This window comes from Sander vitreus, chromosome 17 (assembly GCF_031162955.1).
Source record: "Sander vitreus isolate 19-12246 chromosome 17, sanVit1, whole genome shotgun sequence".
Taxonomy (NCBI): Eukaryota; Metazoa; Chordata; class Actinopteri; order Perciformes; family Percidae; genus Sander; species Sander vitreus.
Window position 1 is genome coordinate 21,146,103 of NC_135871.1, and position 24,030 is coordinate 21,170,132.

The 24,030-nt window shown below is 41.4% G+C and overlaps 4 protein-coding genes across 9 annotated transcripts in view; 1 reads left to right on the forward strand and 3 right to left on the reverse strand.

Moving 5' to 3' along the window:
• The window catches only part of ecd (ecdysoneless homolog (Drosophila)), a 7,769-nt gene extending 6,427 nt beyond the window's left edge, over window positions 1–1,342 (reverse strand). Inside the window, exons 1-4 of one of the 3 annotated variants that reach the window (XM_078272683.1) lie at window positions 1,325–1,342; window positions 662–887; window positions 453–570; window positions 207–294 (exon numbers count right to left, since the gene is read on the reverse strand). In XM_078272683.1, the coding sequence (XP_078128809.1) occupies window positions 207–294; window positions 453–570; window positions 662–866 (411 nt within the window). In that variant the 5' untranslated portion in view covers window positions 867–887; window positions 1,325–1,342. Of the gene's footprint in view, window positions 1–206; window positions 295–452; window positions 571–661; window positions 888–1,025; window positions 1,228–1,324 lie in introns of those variants that run through there. The other 2 variants (XM_078272682.1, XM_078272681.1) reach the window with 2 other exon arrangements.
• Window positions 1,343–1,504: 162 nt separating this feature from the next.
• Window positions 1,505–12,250, forward strand: fam149b1 (family with sequence similarity 149 member B1). Of its 4 annotated transcripts, none has more exons than XM_078272677.1 (16): window positions 1,507–2,045; window positions 2,580–2,696; window positions 3,208–3,352; window positions 4,065–4,213; window positions 4,357–4,500; window positions 5,078–5,239; window positions 5,336–5,517; window positions 5,605–5,750; window positions 7,042–7,110; window positions 7,667–7,779; window positions 8,091–8,315; window positions 9,437–9,560; window positions 9,869–9,994; window positions 10,214–10,295; window positions 10,897–11,034; window positions 11,204–12,250. In XM_078272677.1, the coding sequence occupies exons 1-16, from the start codon at window positions 1,999–2,001 to the stop codon at window positions 11,284–11,286; spliced, it is 2,052 nt and encodes a 683-aa protein (XP_078128803.1). In that variant the 5' UTR covers window positions 1,507–1,998; the 3' UTR covers window positions 11,287–12,250. The 4 variants fall into 4 exon arrangements, with proteins under 4 accessions (XP_078128806.1, XP_078128803.1, XP_078128804.1 ...); XM_078272678.1 differs by having other exon boundaries at window positions 1,508–2,045; window positions 5,608–5,750; XM_078272679.1 differs by lacking the exon at window positions 7,042–7,110 and having other exon boundaries at window positions 1,508–2,045.
• On the reverse strand, window positions 12,245–15,083 carry dnajc9 (DnaJ (Hsp40) homolog, subfamily C, member 9). The gene is made up of 5 exons (XM_078272684.1): window positions 14,720–15,083; window positions 13,556–13,696; window positions 12,918–13,172; window positions 12,675–12,761; window positions 12,245–12,584 (listed from the first exon to the last, which is right to left on the reverse strand). Exons 1-5 carry the CDS (start codon window positions 14,891–14,893, stop codon window positions 12,474–12,476), a joined length of 768 nt encoding a protein of 255 aa, XP_078128810.1. The 5' UTR covers window positions 14,894–15,083; the 3' UTR covers window positions 12,245–12,473.
• A 943-nt stretch (window positions 15,084–16,026) lies between these two features.
• Window positions 16,027–22,874, reverse strand: ndnfl (neuron-derived neurotrophic factor, like). Its single transcript, XM_078273431.1, has 3 exons — window positions 22,696–22,874; window positions 19,860–19,984; window positions 16,027–18,114 (listed from the first exon to the last, which is right to left on the reverse strand). The coding sequence occupies exons 1-3, from the start codon at window positions 22,872–22,874 to the stop codon at window positions 16,664–16,666; spliced, it is 1,755 nt and encodes a 584-aa protein (XP_078129557.1). The 3' UTR covers window positions 16,027–16,663.
• Between the last annotated feature and the right edge of the window lie 1,156 nt (window positions 22,875–24,030).

Below are 24,030 nucleotides of genomic sequence, written 5' to 3' on the forward strand. Positions count from 1 at the left end.
GTCCAACAATGCACAAGACCAAGACAAAAGCAAGACTTCAAACAAGTGGACTCAAGACCGGACTCAAGTACTACATCCCTGTGGTATGCTTTGGGAAATGGTTTGTATTTAAAGGGCTAAGACTTGCAGCGGACATACCAACGGAAACTGTGATAAAGACAACTAAAGACCATGAACTATTTAAAAATGACATCTGGTCGACTCACTCTGTTTTCACTGTTGTCGGGATTCAGCCACTTGGGAAGATAATCTGCTGCCTCAATCAGAAGAAACTCTCCATCATTGTCCTCAACTCTTCACCCACACAAACATGAAATGGGAGTTAGAAGCACAGAAACAAATGAGTGACAAACAACTCAACTAATCCACGTTTAAGCACTCTAATATGCCAATCAAATCATTCGTTTTTTATTTATTTTAAAACCATAAACTCAGAGCACATTTGGTATCACCTGGCTGCGAGCTCTGGGAAGGCTTCTGTGATTTGCTGCAGGAGGTAAACGATAAACCACTCGTCCTCCACATTGTCCCCAAACTGAGTGCTACCTCCAATGTGAGCAGGGACTCCACCTGTGAATAAAAATAACATATCAGTCTTTAGCGGGGGTACCAACATTTACATTTAAATGAATTCCTCTCTGAGGTGTTGACAACACTATACCTTTCTCAGGATGATACTTGAGGTTGAATGACTGATGCTGCCAGATGTTTTGTATCAAGAGTGGGGCAACCTTTGCCAAAATCTCCTCTATTCGATGTGTGAGATGTTCCTCAGTCTGCTGTGAAATTGAACTGTCTGGCTCGATCAAGAAGAGTTTGTACACAACCATGTCCTCCTGAATCACTCTCCTCTGTAGGGCATCCATAGTGGTATTTTTTTAAAGACACTAGAGTCAAATAGAAAGTACGAGTTAAGTATTATCGTTTAGTAAAGACTAGGTACGTTAACGTTTACAGCTAACGTTAACCACAAACGGTTTATTACAGGACCATCTCTTAAAAGTGTCGGTCAACCTTAACGTTACCTTGTCTTGTTTTTAAATGTTATTTGTTATGTTAATGTAGTCTGTAGAGATTTCAATGCGGAAAAAACCTTAAACTTTTCTCATATCTACGTACGTTAGCACGCCATCTGTCCCATCTGTCACTGTTTAGGTCCTACTGTGAAATCTACTCGACTAACCTTATCGTGTAAAAAATAATAGTTCCTACGTTTTATATAAACTAATTCTCGCTGTTCTACAGATACAAAATAACCTATATTATACCGAATGTACATTGAAAATAAAACGTAGTTTACTGAATTCAATGAAAATGAACTAACCAATTACATAATGTGCATTTTGAGTTAGCTAGGTTAATCCACCAACGACATGCGGGTACATTTCAGAAACGCAATCAGGTTGTCGCAATGGATGCTGGAAGTTGTATTGAAATAGCCAATCATCTAACGGCTATTTTGTGGTAGTCAGAAATCTATTTCCCGTGAGACAACGGTCATACGGAGCTGCGTATCCATGACAGCCGTATTACTGTTGTTGGCTGTGCTAACATTAGCAAGACAATCCTCTGAGGTGGCGATACCCCGCTCCATTACGTTATAACAATGTAAGATAATTAATTGGAAACGCCTGGACTACGCACTATGCTAGCTAAGTTAATGTAGCAAGGTTAAACCAACAGGAAATGTCTTTTGAAGAATTACACAATGTTCGTGCCTTGTTGATGTTTTAACTGCCCGTCCATGTAGCTAGCTAGCTAGCTAATGTTAACGTTAGCTAGCTTATTTTTACCCTCCACCTCCTAACATTATCTGCAACCGTTAGAAACGTTAGCATCTGTAGGCAAAGCCACGTCCAGCTTCCCTGCACTAAGGGCGTTTATCTGCAGACTAGAGGAAATGTCAGACCTTCCTCCAAACTGTTCCCAGCGAGTCCAGGATGTGGAGGCAAGGATGGGAGACGAGGGCTTGAGCCTATAAAACAGAGACAAGGGAGAATGATTTCACGATACAACAGAAGACCTGTATCGCACAAACTTGAGATGTAAGTACCGAAAAGAAATGGTCAGCGCTGTATTTGGTACCGTACCAACTGAGCACTGTAAACAAGGTGTTCCCAGCTTTTTTTTTTTTTTTAACGTTACCAAGTCACCCTATTATTTGAAGAACAATATTTCCTTGGTTTCATGATGTGAGGCTTTGGAAAATAATCGGCAGTAAAGTGAAGTCTATTATTTGTATTTAAAGGGCTAAGACATTAAACCACCAGTGTGGTCCATTAAATAGATACAGCAACTAGAATTATGATAAAGATTACATGCATATAGAACATCACCATTATATCTTTTTTATTATTTGATCATCTAACTCTGTTTTCCCTCATTTCTGGATTCAACCACTTGGAAAGACAGTCAACTGCTTCAATTGTATTTCATGATGTTTTGTCATGTTACTGTGACTGTAAGCCCAATCACTGACATTAAGCACACCACTGGTGGCCTCTCCTAAATGTGATTACAAACTCACTGTTTTCATTAGACTTTTTTTGATTAATGTTTTCAATCTGTGTTTTATGCAGTCGTGGGTTGTCTCGCAGCAGCCTCGACCACCACCCTCTCCCAGAGGAAGCAGACGATAACCAAGCACCTCATCATTACCTCCATGATCTCCAGGAAGCTGTCTCCGCTCACAACAGGTAACTGAGTCCTGGTCATGCTACAGACAGGCAGCCCAGACTTGTTCTGCAGGGAGATAAACCTTGTTAATGCCAAAGTAAAGCCAAGATGAAACTACTTGCCACTAGTACACAAATATACTCTTGCCTGTGTGTTTTGTAATGGTACACTGTCTTAAGGTGGACAGCTGATTCTCAGGGCTCTCGCTGTGTGAAACAAGACACCCAGAAGCAGTAAATTAATTGATAACACAGTGCCTTTGTCAGATGTGCAGTAAAAAGAATAAATAATGAGTTAGGCTGTTGGAATATTCAATTACTTTGACATTTGCCCTTTATTTTCCACTTTGAAACCTTGCCTTTCTTTATGTCAGCCCCCACCAGATGTATGCAGCCACATAACATAGACTTTGTTTATTCTGTCACATTGTCAAGGTGTTTGAATATATGTGTTAAATCAACTAAGTATATGTGAAACAGGTGAGGGTTTGCTGTACATAAACCTCACAACTTCCTTGTCCTTTCTATGCAGCTCAGAGACATCTGCTGCCTCAGGCCACTCTGACTGTCCCACCGTCATCTCAGTAGACTCCAACCAGTCCTGGTCAGGTATCCACAGCTCCACAGGCACTGGCATCTCCACAGAGAGGAGCTCTGTTTTCTCCTGGGGCTACGATGTAAGTCTACTCCTGAGATCTTAATGTGAAGTGATGGTGCCAGCCTGGCTCTGTCACACAAGGGAGACAACACTGTCCATCCTCTATGTTTTTCTGTTGCAAAGATAAAAAGACTCCACAGACATACTTTCGTGCACGTTTTAATGTCAGATTTTGATTTACTTACTAACATTTGTCACCTTTTGGCAAACCTTAGGAACACCACAGAATTACATAAAACCTCTACTGTATTGTAGGGTAGATGCCATAATTGTCTGCTACTTCTTTGTGTTTGCAAAGCATGAATCCACTGGGTATTGTTTTGTTATTATGCTGTGCTTTCTAGCCTCAGCTGGTCCTACAAAACTTTTCCAGGACTCAATGATTTATTTAGTGCATTGTCCTCCAAGCTGCTTCTGAGAATTATGCAAACTAACTCACTCCTTACACACCTCTTTCTCCCTGTCGCTCTCTCATTTTTTTTTGTCAAAGCATATGAACAATCCTGCTTGACCACAAATGCATACATACATCCCAAAGGGCTATAACGGCTAATTATTATGTACGTTAAAGCTTGCCGTGAGATAAAATAACAAAGAATGGCGACGTGTTGCCAATAACTGATGAACAAACTGAAATGCAGCTTTTACTCATAGAGCCGGTGTATGAGAACAGAGGAATGACGAGCTTTCCTTCCTGTGTCTCTGTCTCTTTTTGTTTTTCTGTCCCATAGGAGTTCGACAAAGCAGCATCACGGCAGGTGCAGCATATGTTTGAGGAGATTGACAAATTTCTGTACGAGGGGAGAGGCAGCGGGGGAGGTATACTCCAGGGCCTGCAGGATGAATGTCAGCAGTGGGCCACACGTTTCCCACATCTTCGGTATGTTATCTACAGTTTGCTACCAACCTCCTGACCTTTTACTTCAGGGTAGCAGTGGGATAAAAGATGAATGCTGCCATTCCGGTATGAAAACATAATTATATTACTAAAATATTCAGTGTGTGTGTGTGTGTGTCACTCAGGATCCTGGGGACTCAGCTGATGTGCCCCAGTGATGAGGGCTTCCAGTGGTATGCTACCTCAGGGAAAGGCAGCTCTGCCAGCAGCCCATCAGCAGGCAAAGAAAGCAGTGTGAAGTCCCAGGAGAAAGATAAGGGTGGCATAGAGTACGTCTTAACTGCACTGACACAGTGACACTGGTTGACTGTCTGATGTCAGAAGAACACATATGGTCAAAGTCCACCTGTTAAATACATTTACCTGATGTAAGGAACTACTGTTTGTTGCTTTATTATTTAAAGAAATGTGTTAGAAATACTATGCCTCTCTATCTCAAGTGGCTGTTGGCTGGCTGTCCAGATGACTGTTAGTGCATCAATTAACTATAGAGGAGTCCTGGCTGACTCTGTGGTTTTGTGACCTAGATGCTCAGGCTCCTTAATCAGGTTTGTGGGTCATCTTGGGTAGCTGTGATGAATAGTTGCTAGGACTGCCACTTTTAAAACTGAGTTTACATAAAGGAGTTTATGTCAGCCACTATGCAGTGTGTTAGCATGAGCTTGTGCATGCATCTGTATACTGAAAACAGTCACGATTTTTCCGCCTGCAGTTGACCGCTGGATTCAAGTTTATCTATGATTTATAGAGAACATACAGGATGTGTTGGCTTGTGTCTGTGAGCATACCACTTTATGTGTACATATTAAGGTGCTTAACTGTGTGTGCCTTTGTCTTGGGGGAAAGGTTGAACGTACAGGGCAGGAGATTAGCGCTGATCAAGTCCTCCTCAGCCGAATTGGATGAGCCTCCTGGCACCTCCAGTGGCTCCAGCAGTCATGACAAGCCGAGAGTGATTGAAATGGAGGGTCTGATGGAGGAATACCTGGCTTTCGATAGCAGGGACCTGTGAGTTACTTTCCTTATGCTACACAGTTATGTTCCAATGCCAGAGTCTAATCTTACAGCTGTTTTTTAATGATTTACTATGTCTGTCTTCTGCAGGGAGGACGAGTGGGAGCTGGATTGTTCGGAGTCCGGTCGGAGGCATCGCTGTCTGCCCCCTGTCTCTCCATACGGCTGTCGCCATCAAGCTGTTCTCGACCTGCTGTTCGATGATGTGTGGTGGCAGCTGGTTGGTTGGATGAAAGAGCTGGTTCAACGCCACTGGGAATGCTGCACCTCAAGTAGGGCTGAATTGATTAAACCTAACTTTCATAGAATATACTTATATTCCTAAGCATGGTATTTGGAATGATTGTATGTATGTTTAGCAGATGATGAAAAGATTTCTGGGAACTTGAGCCCCGTGCAGCAAGATTCCCAGAATCCCTTCACTCTGCTCTCCATGCTGCCTACGATGCTGCCCAAACTCGGCCAGAACAGGGTGCCCCCGCTCACAGCTGGCCTGCAGTTCCAGGTCAGTGGTCTGAGGGGGTCTGGGAGGCAGCAGGGTGCGTCTGGGGGAGTAGACTCGGAGCCTCATCATTTCACTTTCATAACTGTCAGCAGTTCGGGAGGTCAATTAAAAACTTAAAGCGCCCATATTATGCTCATTTTCAAGTTCATAAGTGTATTTAGAGGTTGTACCAGAATAGGTTTATGTGGTTTAATTTACAAAAAACACCATATTTTTGTTGTACTGCACATTGCTGCAGGTCCTCTTTTCACCCTGTGTGTTCAGGTCTCTGTTTTAGCTACAGAGTGAGACATCTCACTTCTGTACCATCTTTGTTGGGATTCGCACATGTGCAGTAGCTAGCTGTTTCTCTAACTTCAGTCAGTACAAGGCAGGATTAGCCGGGAGATTTCTTCTAAACGAGGGCACACTTCCAACTTTGCGTGGAATACCTGCAGAACAGGGACATGTAAGTAGTTCTTTTGTAGATTATGGTGAACGCATGTGTGTTGTAGCAGTATTTTGCCATTGAGAATGAGGGGGCTAACCGCTAGCATGCTAGCGGTTAGCCCCCTTATTTCGGCTAGTGACGTGGAAAACCCTGCAGATTTTGAACAGCTCACCCGGAGACTGAAGGCAGGTTACATTCAGAAACCCGTATCTCACTCAAAACAGCATGGATGGTTTTTTTTCTCCAAATTTGTATGCGTGTGAAAGCACCAGAGACACAAAATAACAACCCAAATCCCTTATTATTTATCACTTTAAAAATCTAAAATTTCTCCTTTTTTTTAAAAGTCATCTATTTGGGCTTACAGTGACCATTGTATTCACCTAAAATCTCAAACAGTTTACATTTTACCATGAGTTTTCTTCAGTTTAATAATGGCTGTAGTGTATAAAGTAATGTCTTACTCATGTTGACTGCAACCCATTTTAGCCTTGAGGAGACTAACATTTGCTCAGCATTCCCAACTGTGAGGTCTTAGCAGGCTTTCACATGTCTCTGTTCCACAGTCCACACTTGATTGCCACCTTTTTTTCACTCCTGCCTGTTGCTCTTCCAGTCTTTCAATGCTTCCAGATCATTAACTTGTATCACTGTTTTTAACCTTCCCTATTTACTCTCTGCCCTTCACCTTGCCAATGTATTTCGTGTACCTTTTTGTTTTCTTGTCAATTTCTTTTCCCTTCTTAATGTCATTCATTTTCTTTCTTTCTGTCTTTATTTCCCTCTATGTTCTTTACCCATCTCCCTTCTTTTCTTCTATATCCACTATCTTCTTTTGGCCATGTCTTTCTCCCCTTAAAGAACACAAAGTCAAGGGGCTCAAAGCACAAGTCCAGACGGAAATCCAAAAAGCAGAAAAGACCTTCCACTGTATGTAATTCCCTCACTTAATGTCAAAATGGTGGCGTATTCTGTGCACGCCGTCCATGGCGGCTCATTATCTTTATCTCTAGAATGTGCTTGTGCCTGTTGATTAACCCAAACGCATCACGACCGTTTATCTTTTTGATTAACTTATTTTCAACATGAACTACTTTGATTTTCTTTAGATATTTCTTTAACAACGTGAATGTTGGAATGCTTTGTTTTGGTAGTTATTGCTTTTGATGCATTGTAAATGTTGTGAATGTTATTTTTGGTTGGTTGCATATATGGCAGATATGGGGTCCTCCTGACATCACTGCATGATGAATAACTGTTTTTTTGACAATATGCTGTATTGTACATATGGCATTAACTAACCATATGGCCTTCATAAAATACATGATTTGTATCTGACCTGCCTTTCCTTCTATATTGTGTCTCTTGTCCGCCCTTATCTCTCTCTCTTCCTGTCTTTCCGCATCCTTTTATCCCTCTCCTTTACCCTCCAACTCTTTCCCTCAATCCCATTACTTTCTCCCCTTCGTCTCACACCATTACCCAGGCTGGAAGGGTCCCGGTAGGAGCAGCAGCGACCCAGCACAACCTAAATGACCTCATCGTGATCCATAGCATCCCCCTGCAGCAGAGGAACCTGGGTGTGCTGGATAGAAACCTGTATGGACACATTTTACTCTTCTAATCAATGAGCATTGGTGCCAAAAAAAACAAACAAAATCAAAGACACATCCATCACCACACATTTGTATACGTGTAATATGTGACTTTGATCTTTGAATGGGAATGAAAAGAGGCATAGATGTCTTGTAGTTCTTGTTTCCCCATTTACAGTTAAACACATAGCCTCACTCATGCCATGTTTTTGTCCCTGGTCTTAACACCTTGTTTGGCAGAGGACACAGTCAGTTGGCAGCAGTTTGGAAATGCACCATTCAGCGATTGTGCTCCACTCTTTTCTTGCCATACAGGGAGCCAGAAGAGCGGACGTCTCACAGACCAGGCTCCAGCGTGGTCCCCTCCAGCAAGCCTCGTCCTCGCCGAACCCTGGAACAGAGCTCTTCCTCGCTGCCCCGCCCGGCACAGTCTGCCCGACGCAGAAACCCCCCTCCCCGAACCCTCCTACCGCTGGTTCCAAGCCTGAGTCAGTCCAGCGCAGCAGTATCGATGGATGAGGTCATCCGCGGGACACGTCTGTGAGTTTTAGCGTCATGGGAACCTCACCAGCCCCACCCAAACTTCTATCTTGCTTTTTGCTTTCATTCTCCCCGACAGTCTCTGAAGTTGTCGAGAGGCAGAGTGAGATTGCTTTGAAAACAGACTCCCTTTCAACTTGTGCCTTATGGCTCTGTGCAGCAGAATAATGGGGAAAGGGGGGGTGAAACCAACTTCACGGATGAACTTATGAACCGCGGGTGACAGAGTAAAAACATTAAGTGTGTAACATAGTTTTCCTTTCATGTGGAATGTCAATTCTTCTACACATTTTCAACAACTACTGCATCTAATGTCTGCATTTAATATTAAACTCAGTGAGCATGTTTATGGCATTTTAGTTTTTAAAGGAATAGTTTGACATTTTATGCTTTTTTGCTTTCTTACCAAGAGTTAAATGAGAATATCTAAGATTGAATTGTATTAACTTGTGGTTTTATTTTTACTTTACTGTCATCACCATGAGGCTCAAATCCAGGAAGTCACTGGGCCTGGCCAAGAAATAGTCCCGGCATTATAGCTACATAACTACAACTTGTTTTTAAACTTTTTTTTTGTACGGATTAAACAAAGAAGATACAACACATTAATTAATGAGCTTCAGAAGTACTGGTAGGTGGCTTTAAAAAAAATCTTTGGCCAGGCTAGCTGGTTAACCTTGTTTCCAGCCCTATGCTAAGATAAACAAACTGTCTCCAGCTTCATATTTAACAGACAGCTATGAGAGTGGGATCTTCTCATCTAACTTTCAGCCAGAAGGTGAATTAGCACATTTCCCATAATGTCAAACTACTCCTTTAATATCACAGTACTGTCACTTTAGTATCTTGGTCATTACATTCTATCTGGGGAGATTAACTTCTACATTTGATCGCACTTTGGCAAAACAAAGCACTAAAGAACAAACATTAGCTACAAATCACATCCTGTCTTTATTTAAAAGTATCGATGCTATCACAAGAAGTCAAATTCTAATTTTGACTATCATCCTAAGCTCCCAAGACCTTTTTTCAGTAAGACGTACAGTATATGTTGGTGCCATAGATGCAGCATAGAACAATCTATATATTGTCTTTATAGAAGTGTGTGTCTTCTTCCACAGACCCACAGCCAGCGACCACCTGACGTCTCCGTTGTTGCCTCTGAGCAGGAACACACTCCTTCCCCCCATCAGTGCCGGAGACGCAGAGTCATCTCACTTGGGACAGCAGTCCAAACCCGCACAGGTAGAGTACTGCACAACTACTTCAACACAACTACACTGACAATGGAAAAAAAAACTTGTTACAGCACCTGAACAGAAACAGATACAAAAATGAAGGCTTTCTGAATAGATATGTTTATATAATCTACCAGTAACCCGAAAGTGTTGAAGTATACAGCCTAAAAACAATTATATTGTAGCATTTGATGCATCAATGCATTGATTTATATCAATGCATTGATCCATTCACCCCCACAAAAAAAGCAGTAAGCCACCTGTGACCAACTGTTTAAAAGATTGTGTATTTGTCCATAATTTCCATCCAACCAGCGTCAGAAAGGCCCGTCCAACCGCGCCCACAGTGCTATAAATGATGAAGCTGGCAGTTCAATACCAAGGGATCGTCACCACCTACTGGACGTCTTCTCTCGCCCCAACACCACTCACACATACAGGGTAAGATGCTCTTTATCATCACAGACTCCTGCATACACATACGGCATACTATCACAAGTCAATGATTGTGTGCCTTTCTATGAAGAGAAGTTTTCTTTATCAAGTTTAGGTCTTAAGTGGGCAACGTTTATATTCTGTATTTTATGATCAATGGCGATGTTATTTTTAGTGGTTTGAGTGTCCGAGATGGCCCTGTTTGACCCCTGGTTTTGTTTTCAGTCGGACACTCCGTATCGTCGTTCCTTCACAGTATTGGACAACATCAACCAGGGGCGAACAGGCAGAACCTCTGTGGCCACAGGTCAGAAATTCAACTAGAATAGTTGAATATGTAAAAAATGCTCCTGGAAAAGGGATGTAGTAAACTACTGGCTCCCAACAGTTTTTGTTAAAACTGCCCTGTCAAGGCGCCCGGATAGCTCAGTTGGTAGAGCGGGCGCCCATTTATAGAGGTTTACTTCTCGATGCAGCGGGCCCGGGTTCGACTCCGACCTGCGGCCCTTTGCTGCATGTCATTCCCCCTTCTCTCTCCCCTTTCACTTCTTCAGCTGTCCTGTCAATAAAGGCCTAAAAATGCCCAAAAAATAATCTTTAAAAACAAAATAAACAAAAAAAACAGCCCTGTCAGATTAACACAAGTACCGCTTCATTAACACCACATCATGTTCGTTTTCCACTGATAGTTTAGCTATCAGTTTCAAGTGTTTTTCCATTCTTTTTTTAGCTTCCTATTTTAAATGTTTATTCTGAATCACTGAGACTCCTACTTTTCATCTGCCTGTTTTGTGTTACGTCTTTTTTTGCCCGTACTTGTACAACATATCCGGTGTCTGTGTAAGATATGGATTTTCTAGTACATCAGTTAAACTCTTATGCATTCATTTATTTGTCCATTCCACCAGACTCTCTTGGAATCGGTGTGACTGGCATCAGTCTTGGCATCAGCAGCTCATCTTTCTTGGACTCGTTTTCCCACCACCCCTTGGGGCACTTGCCCATCAAAGACGAAGATGAGCCAGACCCACAAGCCCCTGTTCCAGGTCAGTAGATTAAAGCACTGATGAGATGCCAGACTTGGTTCTCAAATAAACTATGAATGAAAGAGGTTTCAGCAGCTGGCTTCAAGTACGATTTACCTGCTGGTAAGATGATTGAAGTCTATTCAGTATCTTCATTAACTAGATTTTTTATCCTTCCTCTTTCCCACAGCGCAACTGGTGCCCGTGTCAGTCCCACCTCGGTCTTACACCAGGGGTGGCATCTCATCCAGAGCCAGCAGACCTGGCTTGTAGTTTGCCTCCTGACCCTTCAGCCATTCATCTTTATTCACCACAACAAAGTGCAACACTCTGCAGCATCTGTGCCCACCAAACTATTTTTAAATTTTTTTTTTTTTTTTTAACAGAAGTAGCAAAATAGATTTTTTCATATTATGCTGCTTTGGTGATGTTTTTGTTAAGAGGCCTATTTTTGTATTTCAGAAATCAGCTTATGTGGCTGCCAAACACATTCTAACTCCATCTTCATGTACAGTATGAGCTGTATGCGTGCAAATTTGTAACATGTATATATGTATGATCTGAATGTGTATTTATCTACTTATATGTGAATGTACAGTATATTATCCTCCTTGGTGTGTTGTTGTACTGGTAAATCACTATGCAGGAAATAACACATACACCCAGGCAGGGATATAGGGGATAAAAAGCACTTTTTCCCCTCTCTGATGCTACATCAGAGAGTTTGGTACTGTATCTTTTATAAGGACACAATTTTCAACCGCCCGGCTGTTAGAGCCTCTCATTGCACACATGAACAAGAACAAGATATGCCAACTTAATTGTTGGTTGCCTTTCTCTCCATTAAAGCTCAGTTTAAATCGTATAAATCCGAAGAGGGAATGAGGTGGCTGAACATCTCTGCAGCCCACATGCTTTTACTACACCTCAAGATAATGTAGGAATACAGGGCAGTTAGAAGAAACTTATGTGAGTTACTAAGGGATTCATTCATCATGTCTATACAAAATACTGTATTCGAGGTACATTTTCCTCATTACCTGAGCAAAGCCAAGTGGGGATGCATCAGGGTTACTGCACAAAGGGTAATTTTCCCTTCATTTATTCTTAAAATAATATATCGGACAGCCATGCTACAAAGGTGACAAAGCTTGAAAATCAAAACTTTTCTTCGATGCATTTTCTTTGATTCTATTTTATACAAAAAAATAAAAAGCTGTGTACAAATGTATATAAATATGAATTTATTTGTGTTTATGAAGACTTTGACCAAACATACATGACAAAAAACAAAGAATGCATTTACATTTCGATAACATCACATAAAACTGAGGCCAGATAAAAGACATACAGAAGGGCGCAGTTAAGCAGAATGCTCTTATTAATCTAAATGATGATTTTTGATTGAGTGCTGCCATTTAGATACATTTTATCTGCTATAACCATAGCGTGTACACTCCTTATTTTTTTCCTCTTTTTCCTCTTTGGGACTTCCCACTTTTTTTGGAGTATTTTGCTTCCAGGTCAGACAGGAAACTGTTGAAATTCTGCTCTCTCGACTTCTGTTTTTGCTGGAAAATAAAAATGGAAAAGGATGGTTATTGAGAAAACAACAAAAAAAAAAATCCCTAACCATTTCAAACGTGCTTATGCGTTGTTACCTTAAGCATCATCACAAGACTGTCATCCTCATCACCGAGCCCCATCTCTTTCTGCATTTCTTCTGCTTCTTCTCGCTCTTTATTAGCCTGGAAGGTCAATTGCCATCAAATTACTGAGATTGACATTATAAGTTGAAAAGTGTAAATGTTTTGGAGGCATCTTTCAACCATCCAATAGTCACGCAAGAGAAAATCTAGCTATACATATAATATGAGCTGTGAGGATTGTGTGACATTTCTCACCCTCTTCCTACGAGCCTTCTTCTTCTTTTCACTCTCCTGCGTAAACGCCGGAAACGCTGTGACTTCTCCGCTCTGGATGGCAGCCTGGATGATGCTGCAGAGCCTGGGCTCATCATCCTGGGAGCAGCACATGGCCGAGTCTATGATGGCATCCATATTTCCCTGGTGCTGCACATACAGCTGGATCACATCCTGCCGCTCCTCATCGGAGCCCTTATATGTAGTCTCAAATTCAAGGATGTCCTGCAATGTAATCTAGGAGATGGATGGAGAGACAAAAACGTGTATGTATGTTGCTGGTCAAGGAAATACAAGTATGTTAATGTGATATTTTATGATGCTGCAACAAATAAACTAGTCGAAAAAGTTAGCATAACCATTATCCCTGGGTAAGGTTATGTTGTAGGCTTTTATTTGTTGTTGTTGTTGTTGTGCAGGTGTCATCTTAAATAATCTAGTATTTTAGGCATGCTTTTAAATCATGTTTTGTACTGTGGTGTCTATTTTGTCTAAAACTCCTGGAATACAAGTGACTCGCTCCGTGTGTCACATCATCGCATGTAGAACACAAAAATAAAGCAATGCCTGTGACTCATTATTAAGTCATGTTAATACCAACACCAGCTGTGCTCCATTACCTTGGGGAAGAGCAGTCTCCAGTAGTCTTCCCAGCAGCGGTCTTGACTCAGGGCGTCAGACTCTTCATCCACCACCCCCTGCTCATTATAAACAGCTCTCTGCTCCTTATCGCCAAGCACCGCATACAGCTTTCCCAACACCTGGAGGGGGGAAAAAAAAAAATCAGGTGGGACTCAATTTTACACACATCTACAGGCCTTACTGAAAAGTATGGTATGTACCATTATTATACGCATTATATGAGTAATATAAAATAAGGCGTGAAGATGCTTAGAACTATTGATATTGTCAGCTTTAAAAAGCCACAGTTTTAAGTGATGACGATACAGCATGGGAAATATGTCAACAGTCAGATTTTGCCATACCTTTTATAGCAAAGCTATTCATTTGGTATCTCCGATTGTATTGGCACATTATGGGCAATGCTGCAATTAATGAGGAGGTATTATTAATATCTGAATAACAGGATTGCCAATGCTATGAAGTATCGTAATCGGTCTAGTATTGAATTTACTGGATACAAAAATAGTTATTTGCATCTGTTTATCTGATCTTTACACAGTTTTGAGAAAATGTATAACGTTACCAAAATATATACATTTTGTGATATGAAAATGCATGACGTTATAACATGAACTAGAATGTTATCCATATTGCCCTTTTCTAATCGGTATTATTATGCTGCTTTTATTGGATTATAACCATTAATATTAAAAATATAATAATAATAATAATAATATTTACAGTCTATGGTTATAACACATTTAGGATTGTTGTGATCTTTTTCCTAAGAGTAACATCATGTAATTAAACTGGAAAATCAGCACCAACGGTTTTTCAAAACATAATAACGTAGCTAAGGCATAACTGTAAAGTCTATTTAGCACCTAACGTTAACGTTAGCTGCAATTATACCAACGGTCTGACAGAAACGCACATCAATTAGCTAAACATTGACTTTAACCAATAAATAAGAGGGGAAAATGTCAAAACGTTAACGTTAGTGACTGCACAGGGGGAAATACAGTTAGGAGAATAACGTTACTCAGCCAGGGCAACTAGCTAGGGTTAGCGTTACTTAAGTTAGCTAACGTTAGCTAGTTAAGCTAGCGTGTGTTCATTGTGTGTGTACAGTCTGAAAGCCAACAACGAAGATAGTTAACCTGGAATTTCTCCGTGGCCAGCGGGTCTTCAGGAGCCCGGTCTGGGTGGACTTTCAGCGACACTTTGTAGTAGCTCCTCCGGATCTCGGTCTCGGTTGCCTCTTTGTTGATGCCGAGCACCTCGTAAAGGTTTGAGGTCTTGAAGAGCTCCTGGCAGCGCTCGAGCAAACCCATTCTAACAGCGTTGACCGAGTAAAGTAATCCGGTAGTATTTCCTCTTAAGCGTCTACGACTTTTTACAGTTGATTTGTGTGGTTAACTATTCAGAAGTTCAATAAAATCATATTTCCTTTCCCTTTGTTGGCAATATCCAATATCAATTTGGCGCGCTGGCCTGTCACTTTCCGTCATACGTACAGCGACGTGCTTACGTAACAAGCACAAACGCCACCTTATTGGTTCTCATTATCGAGTTCGTCAGACTATGTAATGAGGCTCTGATGAGTTGGTTTCTGGAAAAAAATATTGAATAATAATAATTTAATAATGTCTAATTTTTTATTTTACTTAATTACCTATCTTTTTTCAGACAATATGCTGTAGGCTACTACTGTATATGTTGTTGATTTCATGGAGTTATAGGCTACTAAGTAACACTACATTTAATTAGTCTGTTGATAGCCTACTCATCTATCAGGTGTCAAAAGGTTAAACAAAGCCTGGCATAAATATAAGCATGCCTCTAGACTCTGATAATCCCAATTCTGACTATGTATCAATAATTATGAATTTATTTAAATCTATTTTATTTTTTTAAACTATTATTCAGATTTCATTTTAAATTGTAAACTCACACCTTTGCAACATTAATCCTAAATTTATGATAAACTTAATTTACACCTTACACTGTTATAACTTTTAGCTGACTCACTTTACTAACTTAAAGTATACTGCTAGTAGTGTAATGATGTCTGAGGTAATACTTACTAAGGGCTGTTATGTGGTAAATATAAATAAGTAATTACTTGTCAGCTAAAGGACAGATGACAAGGCAGGACTACTTCAAACAATATTTAAATTCCCCTGTAATGTTTTAACCTGAGTCTTTACAATGCAGCCCCATCTAGTTACCAAAATATAGGCCTATACGTTCACAATCTCCCTGAAATTAAATTTCACATATTAGAATGGCACTGAGCTGCACCACTCAACATTTCTTACAATTAGAGTGGAAGCTATCTGAAAACAATTTGGTAGCAAGAAAATCAAATTTGAAAGCCTATTTACATGCATGCATCACTCAGTCAAGAACGTACAGGTACCCTAGTATTTATTGGTGCGTTTGAAGCAGCACAAGAATACATCAAAGACAATGAGGCAAGTCACTAAGTATTTTTCACTGCTTCATGCGAAAGCAGAACACAAAGATACACACTGACTTTGAACTAAGCATCTGTAGATTGCACCCAGCTGTGTTTATAAGCCTGTACAATATGCAGCACTGGAGATATACAATGCAAACCCCCCTGTCTCAGATGTTATCCAATTATTGCCCCATCTGTTTCTGTTGCATATTTGGCACAGTCTCTGTTGTTGTTGTTTTTGTATTGACATTCTGTCATCATAAACCTCATCTGTCCTTTGTACTCACACAACACAAAATAAGCACTTGGACAACTGGCACAGCATCATCATCATCATCATCATCATCATCATCAACAATGAAAAACAAAATGACGAAAGCACAGTAGTTGTATTGTAAATGTTATGAACTTTTGCTGGTGTGCAGATCATTCTCATATGCCATCCATCCACTTGCACGGATAGTGCAAGTGGAGTTTAAATAAAACCATTGCTCCTCCAGGGGGAATATTTCCTCGTTATGGTAACAGTCTCTCCACAACAGTCAAATGGCTTCGTTCTCATGGTCAGTCTCATGTCCATGGCCGATGCATTTCCCCCTAAACTGGAACAGTCTAAAAAAAACCTGTAGGGGGCGGCAGCTCAGCATTCCTTTCTGGTCTTCACCATCTTGCTGGCGTACTTGATAGGGATCCCCCAGCGTCTCATTAGATAGACATCAAACACATAGGCCATCCCTGGTTTCAGGCCCCCGATCACAGCTGTAGTGACGGCCCGCCGAGGATTCAGCTCCTGGAAATACTTGCAGAGAACCCTCTCGGTGTCAGAGCGGGACTCTGGCCCCAGACAGGGCGCAGTTAGAGCTGATGCTCCCCCTGCCTCTGCTTCACTGTCTCCCAGCTTTCTGCGGTACACGCAGTACAGGCTTCTTTCCTCTGTGCCCATCCACGCCAGGGTGACACTGTTGCAACCACGCAGCCGGTTGAAGGATTTTATCTGCAAGGTTGAGGGCAGAGATGGGACCCCTCTGCGGTGGTAGGCTGAGGAGGTCTGCATTTTGACTGAAGCCGTCAGACCTCCTGGTAGAGCTGGGTCTGCAGCAGCAGAAATCTGGCCTGTAGTAGTTCCTTCTCTCTCCAAGTGGATGAGATAGGACGAACTTCCCTGGAGCCAAATGTGCACTAAATCTCCCCCCACTGCCTGGGAGGTCAAAACCTGACCTTTACTGGACACAGTGACCTTAACCTTTTCACCTCCACCACAGCTCTGCAAGGTGAGGAGGCCACTCTGCTGCCAGCCCCTAGGATGGAAACTGAAGAACTGCTCTGAGTTAGAGCCTCTGTCACGGAAGGTCACCCACCTCAGCTCCCCTTCTCTTAGTGTGATAATCTCCGGCCGAGCCTCCTCGTGCGTTTGAGCAAATGTCCCCTTGTACGCCATGCTGGTCCCGTTCAGCCTGTCGATTACAAAGACGTCAAAGTAATACTGGGTGTCAGGCAGGAGCTCAGAGACGGTGCAAACACTCTCTGTCCCCTGACACACACACTGGAGATCAGCATTATCATCAGCAAGGGAGGAAGGTGGACTCTGGGGTTCAGGATAAGAGTCCCACTGCTGCCACCACCACTCTTTCAAAATTGGCCACACTGTCACTCTTCTCCTCCTTTCCTTCTTTTCTTGTTTCTGGTCTTTCTTTGTCCCTATGCTTTCTTGTGCAGCACAAACGCTGGGCAAGTTTTGCTGAGAGTTGACGAGGACACAGTAATCATAGCTTTTCTGCGTCTGTGGGAGACTGGTTATCGAGGCACTGGGAGCCCAGCTGAGGGTGACACTGGTCATGCCTACGCCTAATGTGTGAACTCGAGGGTCAGCTGGGAGCTGAGGGAAGGCGCCTGAGGGGCCCAGGCCTTCATGGAGGTACACTGTAGCTCTGCTGTTCTGCTGTTTGGAGCGCAGCCTCAGGATGTAGATGGAAGCCTGGGGATGGGAAGGACCCCTGTAGGTGTCAACTGCATTGCCCGTATAGCTGTGCATTTTTTCCTCAATCCCAGGACCTCGCCACCACACCTCGGGCATACTCTTTTTGGTGCTCCCTGTGAGGAAAGAAAAATGAAAACATAGTTATAAACATATAATTGATTCAAGTAGATTGCTTATTGTTTCTTCACTTGGATGTTTGACCTTCACTGTGCAGAGTGATGTATGTGCAGAGTTTTCACATTCATCCGATCATGCTCATGTAAACGCATGATTTGTTGACATCACAACTGAAACCAATCGTGGTCAAATATGCAACTTACACAAGTGTGATATGGAGACTTGTTGCAGCCTACAGTGCACATATACTGAGAATGGACTTTTCAGTGAAGTAGATATTGCATCTGGTAGTTAATATTGCAACAACAATAGTTTAGAATCAAGTTAGTATTGTGGTTCAGTGGGCAGCAATTGTAATTGAACAGACAAAGACCATAACTACAGAAATTCTCTCTCTACTCTGTTTGCTGTTATGTGAACACAGTTATAGGTGTACAAGTTGAGTATGAACTCTATTTCGCTTTTAAAAGGATTCTGGGAGTTACAGCCAGGATACATTAAGTACTGCAAATTGCATAAAACAAGAACAACAGAGCACATAGAACCTGGCTGATATAAAGAAAACCCTAAAGCCCTCCATAAATAAACAAATCAAGAAACACAATGTTAATTGCCACTTCAAAAATGGTTGCCTGTGTTTTCATTCCTACCTAAAGTATTGTCATTTTAAAGTACACGCTCTTCACTTGAGTGACGCAACTGGCAAATAAAACCGAAAAACCACTTGTCTTCACTATTCATCGCTTCTCGAGATGAGAAATTGCTCCTCAAATGAGACCAAATGTTACAGAATCAAAGTGAATAATTCAGGCTGGCGATGGGGACCCATAAGCTCAGGGACTGAATGATTCATGTGTCATTTTATAACTTCATAATGTTATTTTACCATGAAGAGAAGCTTGTTTAGTTAACCTGGAAAAGTGCTCATGGAACACTCTGAGGTATAGTCCTTTTCCAGAAATCTGAGCCTTTTTAGCTTAGAAATTTGATTACTTTCATTTACTTTGAGTACTTATTGCCATGACTTTAGTTTTAAGCCATATTGTAAATCTGCTGCTTGATAGTATGCTTAAATGTCCCGAGTTTATTTGATTTGTTTGGTTTTGCGAAGCACAAAATATTGCAGACTCAGAGCTTAGTTTTATTTTATTGTTTATTCAATGTTTAAATCAGGAGTTGGCAGCGCTTTTCGGTTTGTGTGTGTGTTTTATGAGATTCAAAGTCTCATATGAATTTTATGGCATTATATAGCATTTCCTGTGCTTTAAACTTAAACAAATGGGAATGTGCTGATAGGAAGATGAATAAAATAATCTTGGTAGTCTGATCTACCTCGCTTTTCAAAAAACAAAGGCCTCAGCTGTGATATGATTGCTCGAAGGGAGTCGGTTTATTATTCTATAAATGTGATATAACAGCAGTGGTAAATTGAAACTATGACCTCCAAACTGCAAACAAAAGACAAACAAGCAATGCTAAAACTATAGACCTTATATGACTTCAAATAGTTTGATCATCCTTACTACTGTCCTATAACTTCTGGTGTTCCAAAAAGTAAATCTTCTACAAACACAAAGTTAAGTGGGATAGAGATAGAGTCTTTGTCCTCGTCTAAATCCCTATCTGTTATATAGTGTTGATAATCTCTAATTGATTGTCTAGGCTTAGCCAGATGCAGTGATTATCTTCAGGGTTAAGTGGGTGTCTGAGGGTGCAGGTTGTGGTATTACTGTTCACTCACACTGCAGGCTCTTGAGGGGTTTGTCCTTCAGGGTGCGGGCTGACAAGCTCCATTCGATGGGGAGGTCACAGGGGCTGACAGTCACCGACATCGCCGGAGCCTTCTTCTTTAGTGTGAAGTATAGCCTGTGGAGAAAACACCAAAGATAACTGCAAAAAGAAGTTGCTTGATTCATCACAGGGAATGTCAAAAAGATAACATCCTGTTTGAATTCAGCTGCGAGGTGATGGATGAGAAGACAAGATATCTTCCAGAGCATACTGCGCAACATTCTTTCATTATGTTGAATGATTTCTAGATACGGTAGGCTGGTTATAATTTTTTTTCCCAAAAGCTTGAAAATTTCAACTGGCAGCTGTTGCCAGTCACTGTCTTTCCATTTGCCTACATGCTGATCATTCATTTGATTGCAGATCAGGAGAGGTGACCTGGGACTCAGATGATAAGGCTGCATTGACAGTTTCAGATGGATATCTGCCTTCCTGCTGTAGCTATCTGGGATCGTGCTTGGCATAGAAACTATTGTGTCCCTTATTGTGATCAAATGTTTTAAGAACAGTGCATGTTGGATTACAGATTTGCATTTTAGATGGCATTTAACATTCCCGCTGTGATGGTCTGGTCTTATTTTCAAAACAATCACTTTTGTTTACTCGTGATGTTGAACTTTTTACCTCCACAAGGACACCTGGATAGAAGAAGTCTGTCTCTCATAAACCCTAACAGTTATGTAACATGTCCTTTCTTCACAGCTAGTTACCCTTGATGAAAATTAACCAACCATGCGGTTATTTGTTAATAAATATTTGTTCTCCATCCTTACAAACATCATTATTCATCATGATTCTGTGCAGATGGCGGTTGTTTCCAAACAGATGTGCAACACTGTCATTCTCAAGGGCGCTTTGTGGCTTATTTAATAGAGTGATTCATTTCTGAATCTGTGTTTTCTCTCCATTATTTGCCATGTGGTTCTGCATGACCGCACTGGTGGACAGACTGCAGCACACAGGGAGATGCATTTCGCAAATTTTAGCTCCCAGTTTCAGAAAGCAAGCACTGGCACTGTTGTGTCGGGTTCAGGCCAAATGGGCTCCACTTCCTCTCGCTCTCGCTACAGTGGTGCTGGAATCAGCCCCTGTCTCCAAAAAGGTGGTTGGTGGATGGCTGATGACTTGTTATTGAAGTGGAAACAAGGGCAAATCTGATGAGCAGGACTCAAGATTTATTTATGCACCTTCCATGAACTGCAAACAGGAACAAATCTTCACTTTTTTACTGTTAAGGAGTCCTTTAGTGTGGTGTTAAGTTTCAAAATCTTCTTGACTTAATTTACTTCCAATCACAGCCAGTGGTGGAAAGTACATTTACTCAAGTGCTGGACTAAAATACAATTTTGAAGTACTTTACTAGAATATAATTTCTGCTACACTTCCACCACATTTTAGAGGGAAATGTTCTACTTTATTTATTTGATAACTTTACTTACTAGTTACTTTGCAGATTCTGATTAATAATAAACATATAATCAACAAATAAATTCTGATGTATTATTTCAGGATATCATAATACTTTATTTATCCAGGGGTGAATTGTTTTTTTACAAGTTACCCAGTAGTATATAAAATAATTAAAAGGAAACCACCTTTACCTGCTGCAACATTATAGTCTAATTACTTTAGTGAGTATTTACTTTAGCTAATACATTTGTACTTTCACTTATTAGTAGATATAAGACAAATAGTATGAGTAAAAATGTAAATGCATGACCTTGTAACAGAGTATTTCTCCACTGCGGTATAGAGGGTTTTCACGGCGCGTCATCAGACGCGTCATCAGACCCGAAGTCGCCATGTTGGAGGTACTCCGCATCACAACAAAGCACAGGCACTGAAGTAGATCCCGATTGGCGTTAAGGAAAATGGTTAATTATTGCCGTGTTTTCGGTTGTACCAATAGGTCAGACCGAGAAAAACATTTGGAATATTATTGACTTCCAAAAGTTATTAAAAACCAGGGAGAGGAATGTCAGACATTATCAGAGGAAAGGAGGCGCTTGTGGTTGGCAAAGCTCAACCAGGATCTACGAGGGAAAACTCTGTCTTGTTCGGTCTTTGAAATGAAAAAAACAAAACTATTGAGAGTCACTTGGCTACACCTTGAGTATCACAATGATATCATACAGTTAAGGTTAGGTTGATTAAAGACGTTATTGCATTACTTACTTTGGCCTTCACAACACAACGGTCGTTAATTACTTGGTACTGCGTCTCCCTCACCCATCCACACACCATCTGGTTATAAGCCTCCAAACTTTTGTAGGATTGAAGGTCTTCCGCTGTGTATGGGCTCGGCGAGAAAACCAGGTAGTTGACTATATCGGGATATGCAACTGAAGGAAGAATCACCGGGTCGCCATGGATCCAAGAAGAGGAAGCCAACTTGTAGGGATCTGCACCGCCAGTAAACTGTAATTTCTCAAAATATTTGAGGTCCAAGTCCTTCCATGCCTTTGCATCTTGGACGTGTTTTGATGAGCTTCTCTGTTGTTTAGACATAAAGTATTAAAGTATCCAAAGTTCACAATACTCCATTACTCCATTCAGTTGTTTAAACCGAGTGCTTCCAATATGGCCGCGCATCTAGGTTACCACCCAGAACGTGACGTCGGTGAAAACCCTCTATTGCTACTTCTACTTAGGTAAAACATCTAAGTACACAATAAAATTACCAACAGATTGTCAATGCTGACAATTATCTGAATAGACTAGATCTGACGAGACCACCTGAATGTGTATTGCTTTGTACCTTTTCCCAATCCCATCTATTACCCTACCTGCGAGTCCGTCCTTTGGGGAGAGTTACAGAGGTGATCTTTCCTTCTGGGAACCATGTAGTTGGGCGAAGTGGTACCTCATTCTCAGGTGCCAGGGCGGAGTGGACCTGGGTCCATGAAGAAACACAAAACAGTGCCAAAACTGCACTGAGACACCACGACAGGGACATGAGTGCCATTGCTGGTTCTTGCTGTCTGTCTCTTTCGCTCTTTGACTTTCCTCAGTCGCCACGTCTTGGATATCTCCCAGGCTGTGAGAACGCATAGTGGAAAGGTCAAGAACATCAATCAGAGCCCATCAGCAAAACACACACACACACACACACACACACACACACACACACACACACACACTCACACACACACACACACACACACACACACACATTTCTACTGTACCGTTAACACAGACACTAAAGAGCTGTAGCGGCTGATGATTCATTCATATGAAGAAATATCCTATCCTATTCAGAATTTTTCCTGCAGTGGAATATAAATTACCATTCCATATTACTCTGGGATGTGTGTGTATAGCACAGCTTGACACTTACTGTAAAAATTCGCACAAATTTTCAAAATGCGTTGTGGGTTGCTAATATCACTGTGAAGTCAATGCCTTTACATCTACATTTCTATTTTTAGTCGGGGGAGTTCAAATGAGTCTGTTCTACAAATATCTTTCATCACGGCTATTAGCAGCCATTTTATCAGTAAGAAAGTGACGCCATGCTGATGTGGAGAACACAAACAGCAACTGGAGGTGCTCTGATGCAGTCCGACCCAATCAGCATACATAAATGCAACGCCTAACAAGAGCTTGTATCATATTTTTGCGTCTTTCTTTCTGTCTTTTATTCTATTTATTTCACACTCTATTATTGTTTTTCTTTCTCCTGTCTATTTTTATATGTATATTTATGTATGGGTGTGTGATTGTGTGTGTGGTTGTGATTTAGTGATAGTGGATAGGATGATTACAGGTCCCAGTGTTCTTGCTCCCCAGAGAAAACATTTGTTCAAAGTCACAGAGTCTTCACAAACACACTCCTCGCCTTCCTCTAACAAGGTGTATTATGTCACTGCTGTGCCCTATAGATCAGATGACAATCACAGTGTAACCATGGAGGCGGCTACAGAAGGTACATCTGAGTCTTTCAGGCCCAGAGACGCACAGAGATCCAAACTCACAAATCGTTGCACAGCTACAAAGTCGCACATAGGCGCCTGCTCATTATCCTTTCCAAAAAAGAGGGGAGTGAACAACCCATAAAGCTTTAACTGAGAGACATGCAGTGGCAGAGAGGCAGATGGAAATGGGAGGGAGGGAGGAGAGGA

What these genes read in the sequence shown, in the direction of transcription:
- fam149b1 (XM_078272677.1), top strand. Translation starts at nt 1,999, where the DNA reads ATGATTTCACGATACAACAGAAGACCTGTATCGCACAAACTTGAGAT. An exon ending in GTATCGCACAAACTTGAGAT is followed by an intron (nt 2,046 to 2,579) that starts GTAAGTACCGAA and finishes TGTTTTATGCAG; the next exon opens with TCGTGGGTTGTCTCGCAGCA. An exon ending in GGTGTGCTGGATAGAAACCT is followed by an intron (nt 7,780 to 8,090) that starts GTATGGACACAT and finishes CTTGCCATACAG; the next exon opens with GGAGCCAGAAGAGCGGACGT.
- dnajc9 (XM_078272684.1), bottom strand. Translation starts at nt 14,893, where the DNA reads ATGGGTTTGCTCGAGCGCTGCCAGGAGCTCTTCAAGACCTCAAACCTT. An exon ending in TGGCCACGGAGAAATTCCAG is followed by an intron (nt 13,697 to 14,719) that starts GTTAACTATCTT and finishes TCCCCCCTCCAG; the next exon opens with GTGTTGGGAAAGCTGTATGC. An exon ending in GGAGACTGCTCTTCCCCAAG is followed by an intron (nt 13,173 to 13,555) that starts GTAATGGAGCAC and finishes TCCATCTCCTAG; the next exon opens with ATTACATTGCAGGACATCCT.
- ndnfl (XM_078273431.1), bottom strand. Translation starts at nt 22,874, where the DNA reads ATGGCACTCATGTCCCTGTCGTGGTGTCTCAGTGCAGTTTTGGCACTG. An exon ending in CCCAAAGGACGGACTCGCAG is followed by an intron (nt 19,985 to 22,695) that starts GTAGGGTAATAG and finishes TTTTCTCCACAG; the next exon opens with GCTATACTTCACACTAAAGA. An exon ending in ACCCCTCAAGAGCCTGCAGT is followed by an intron (nt 18,115 to 19,859) that starts GTGAGTGAACAG and finishes CTTTCCTCACAG; the next exon opens with GGAGCACCAAAAAGAGTATG.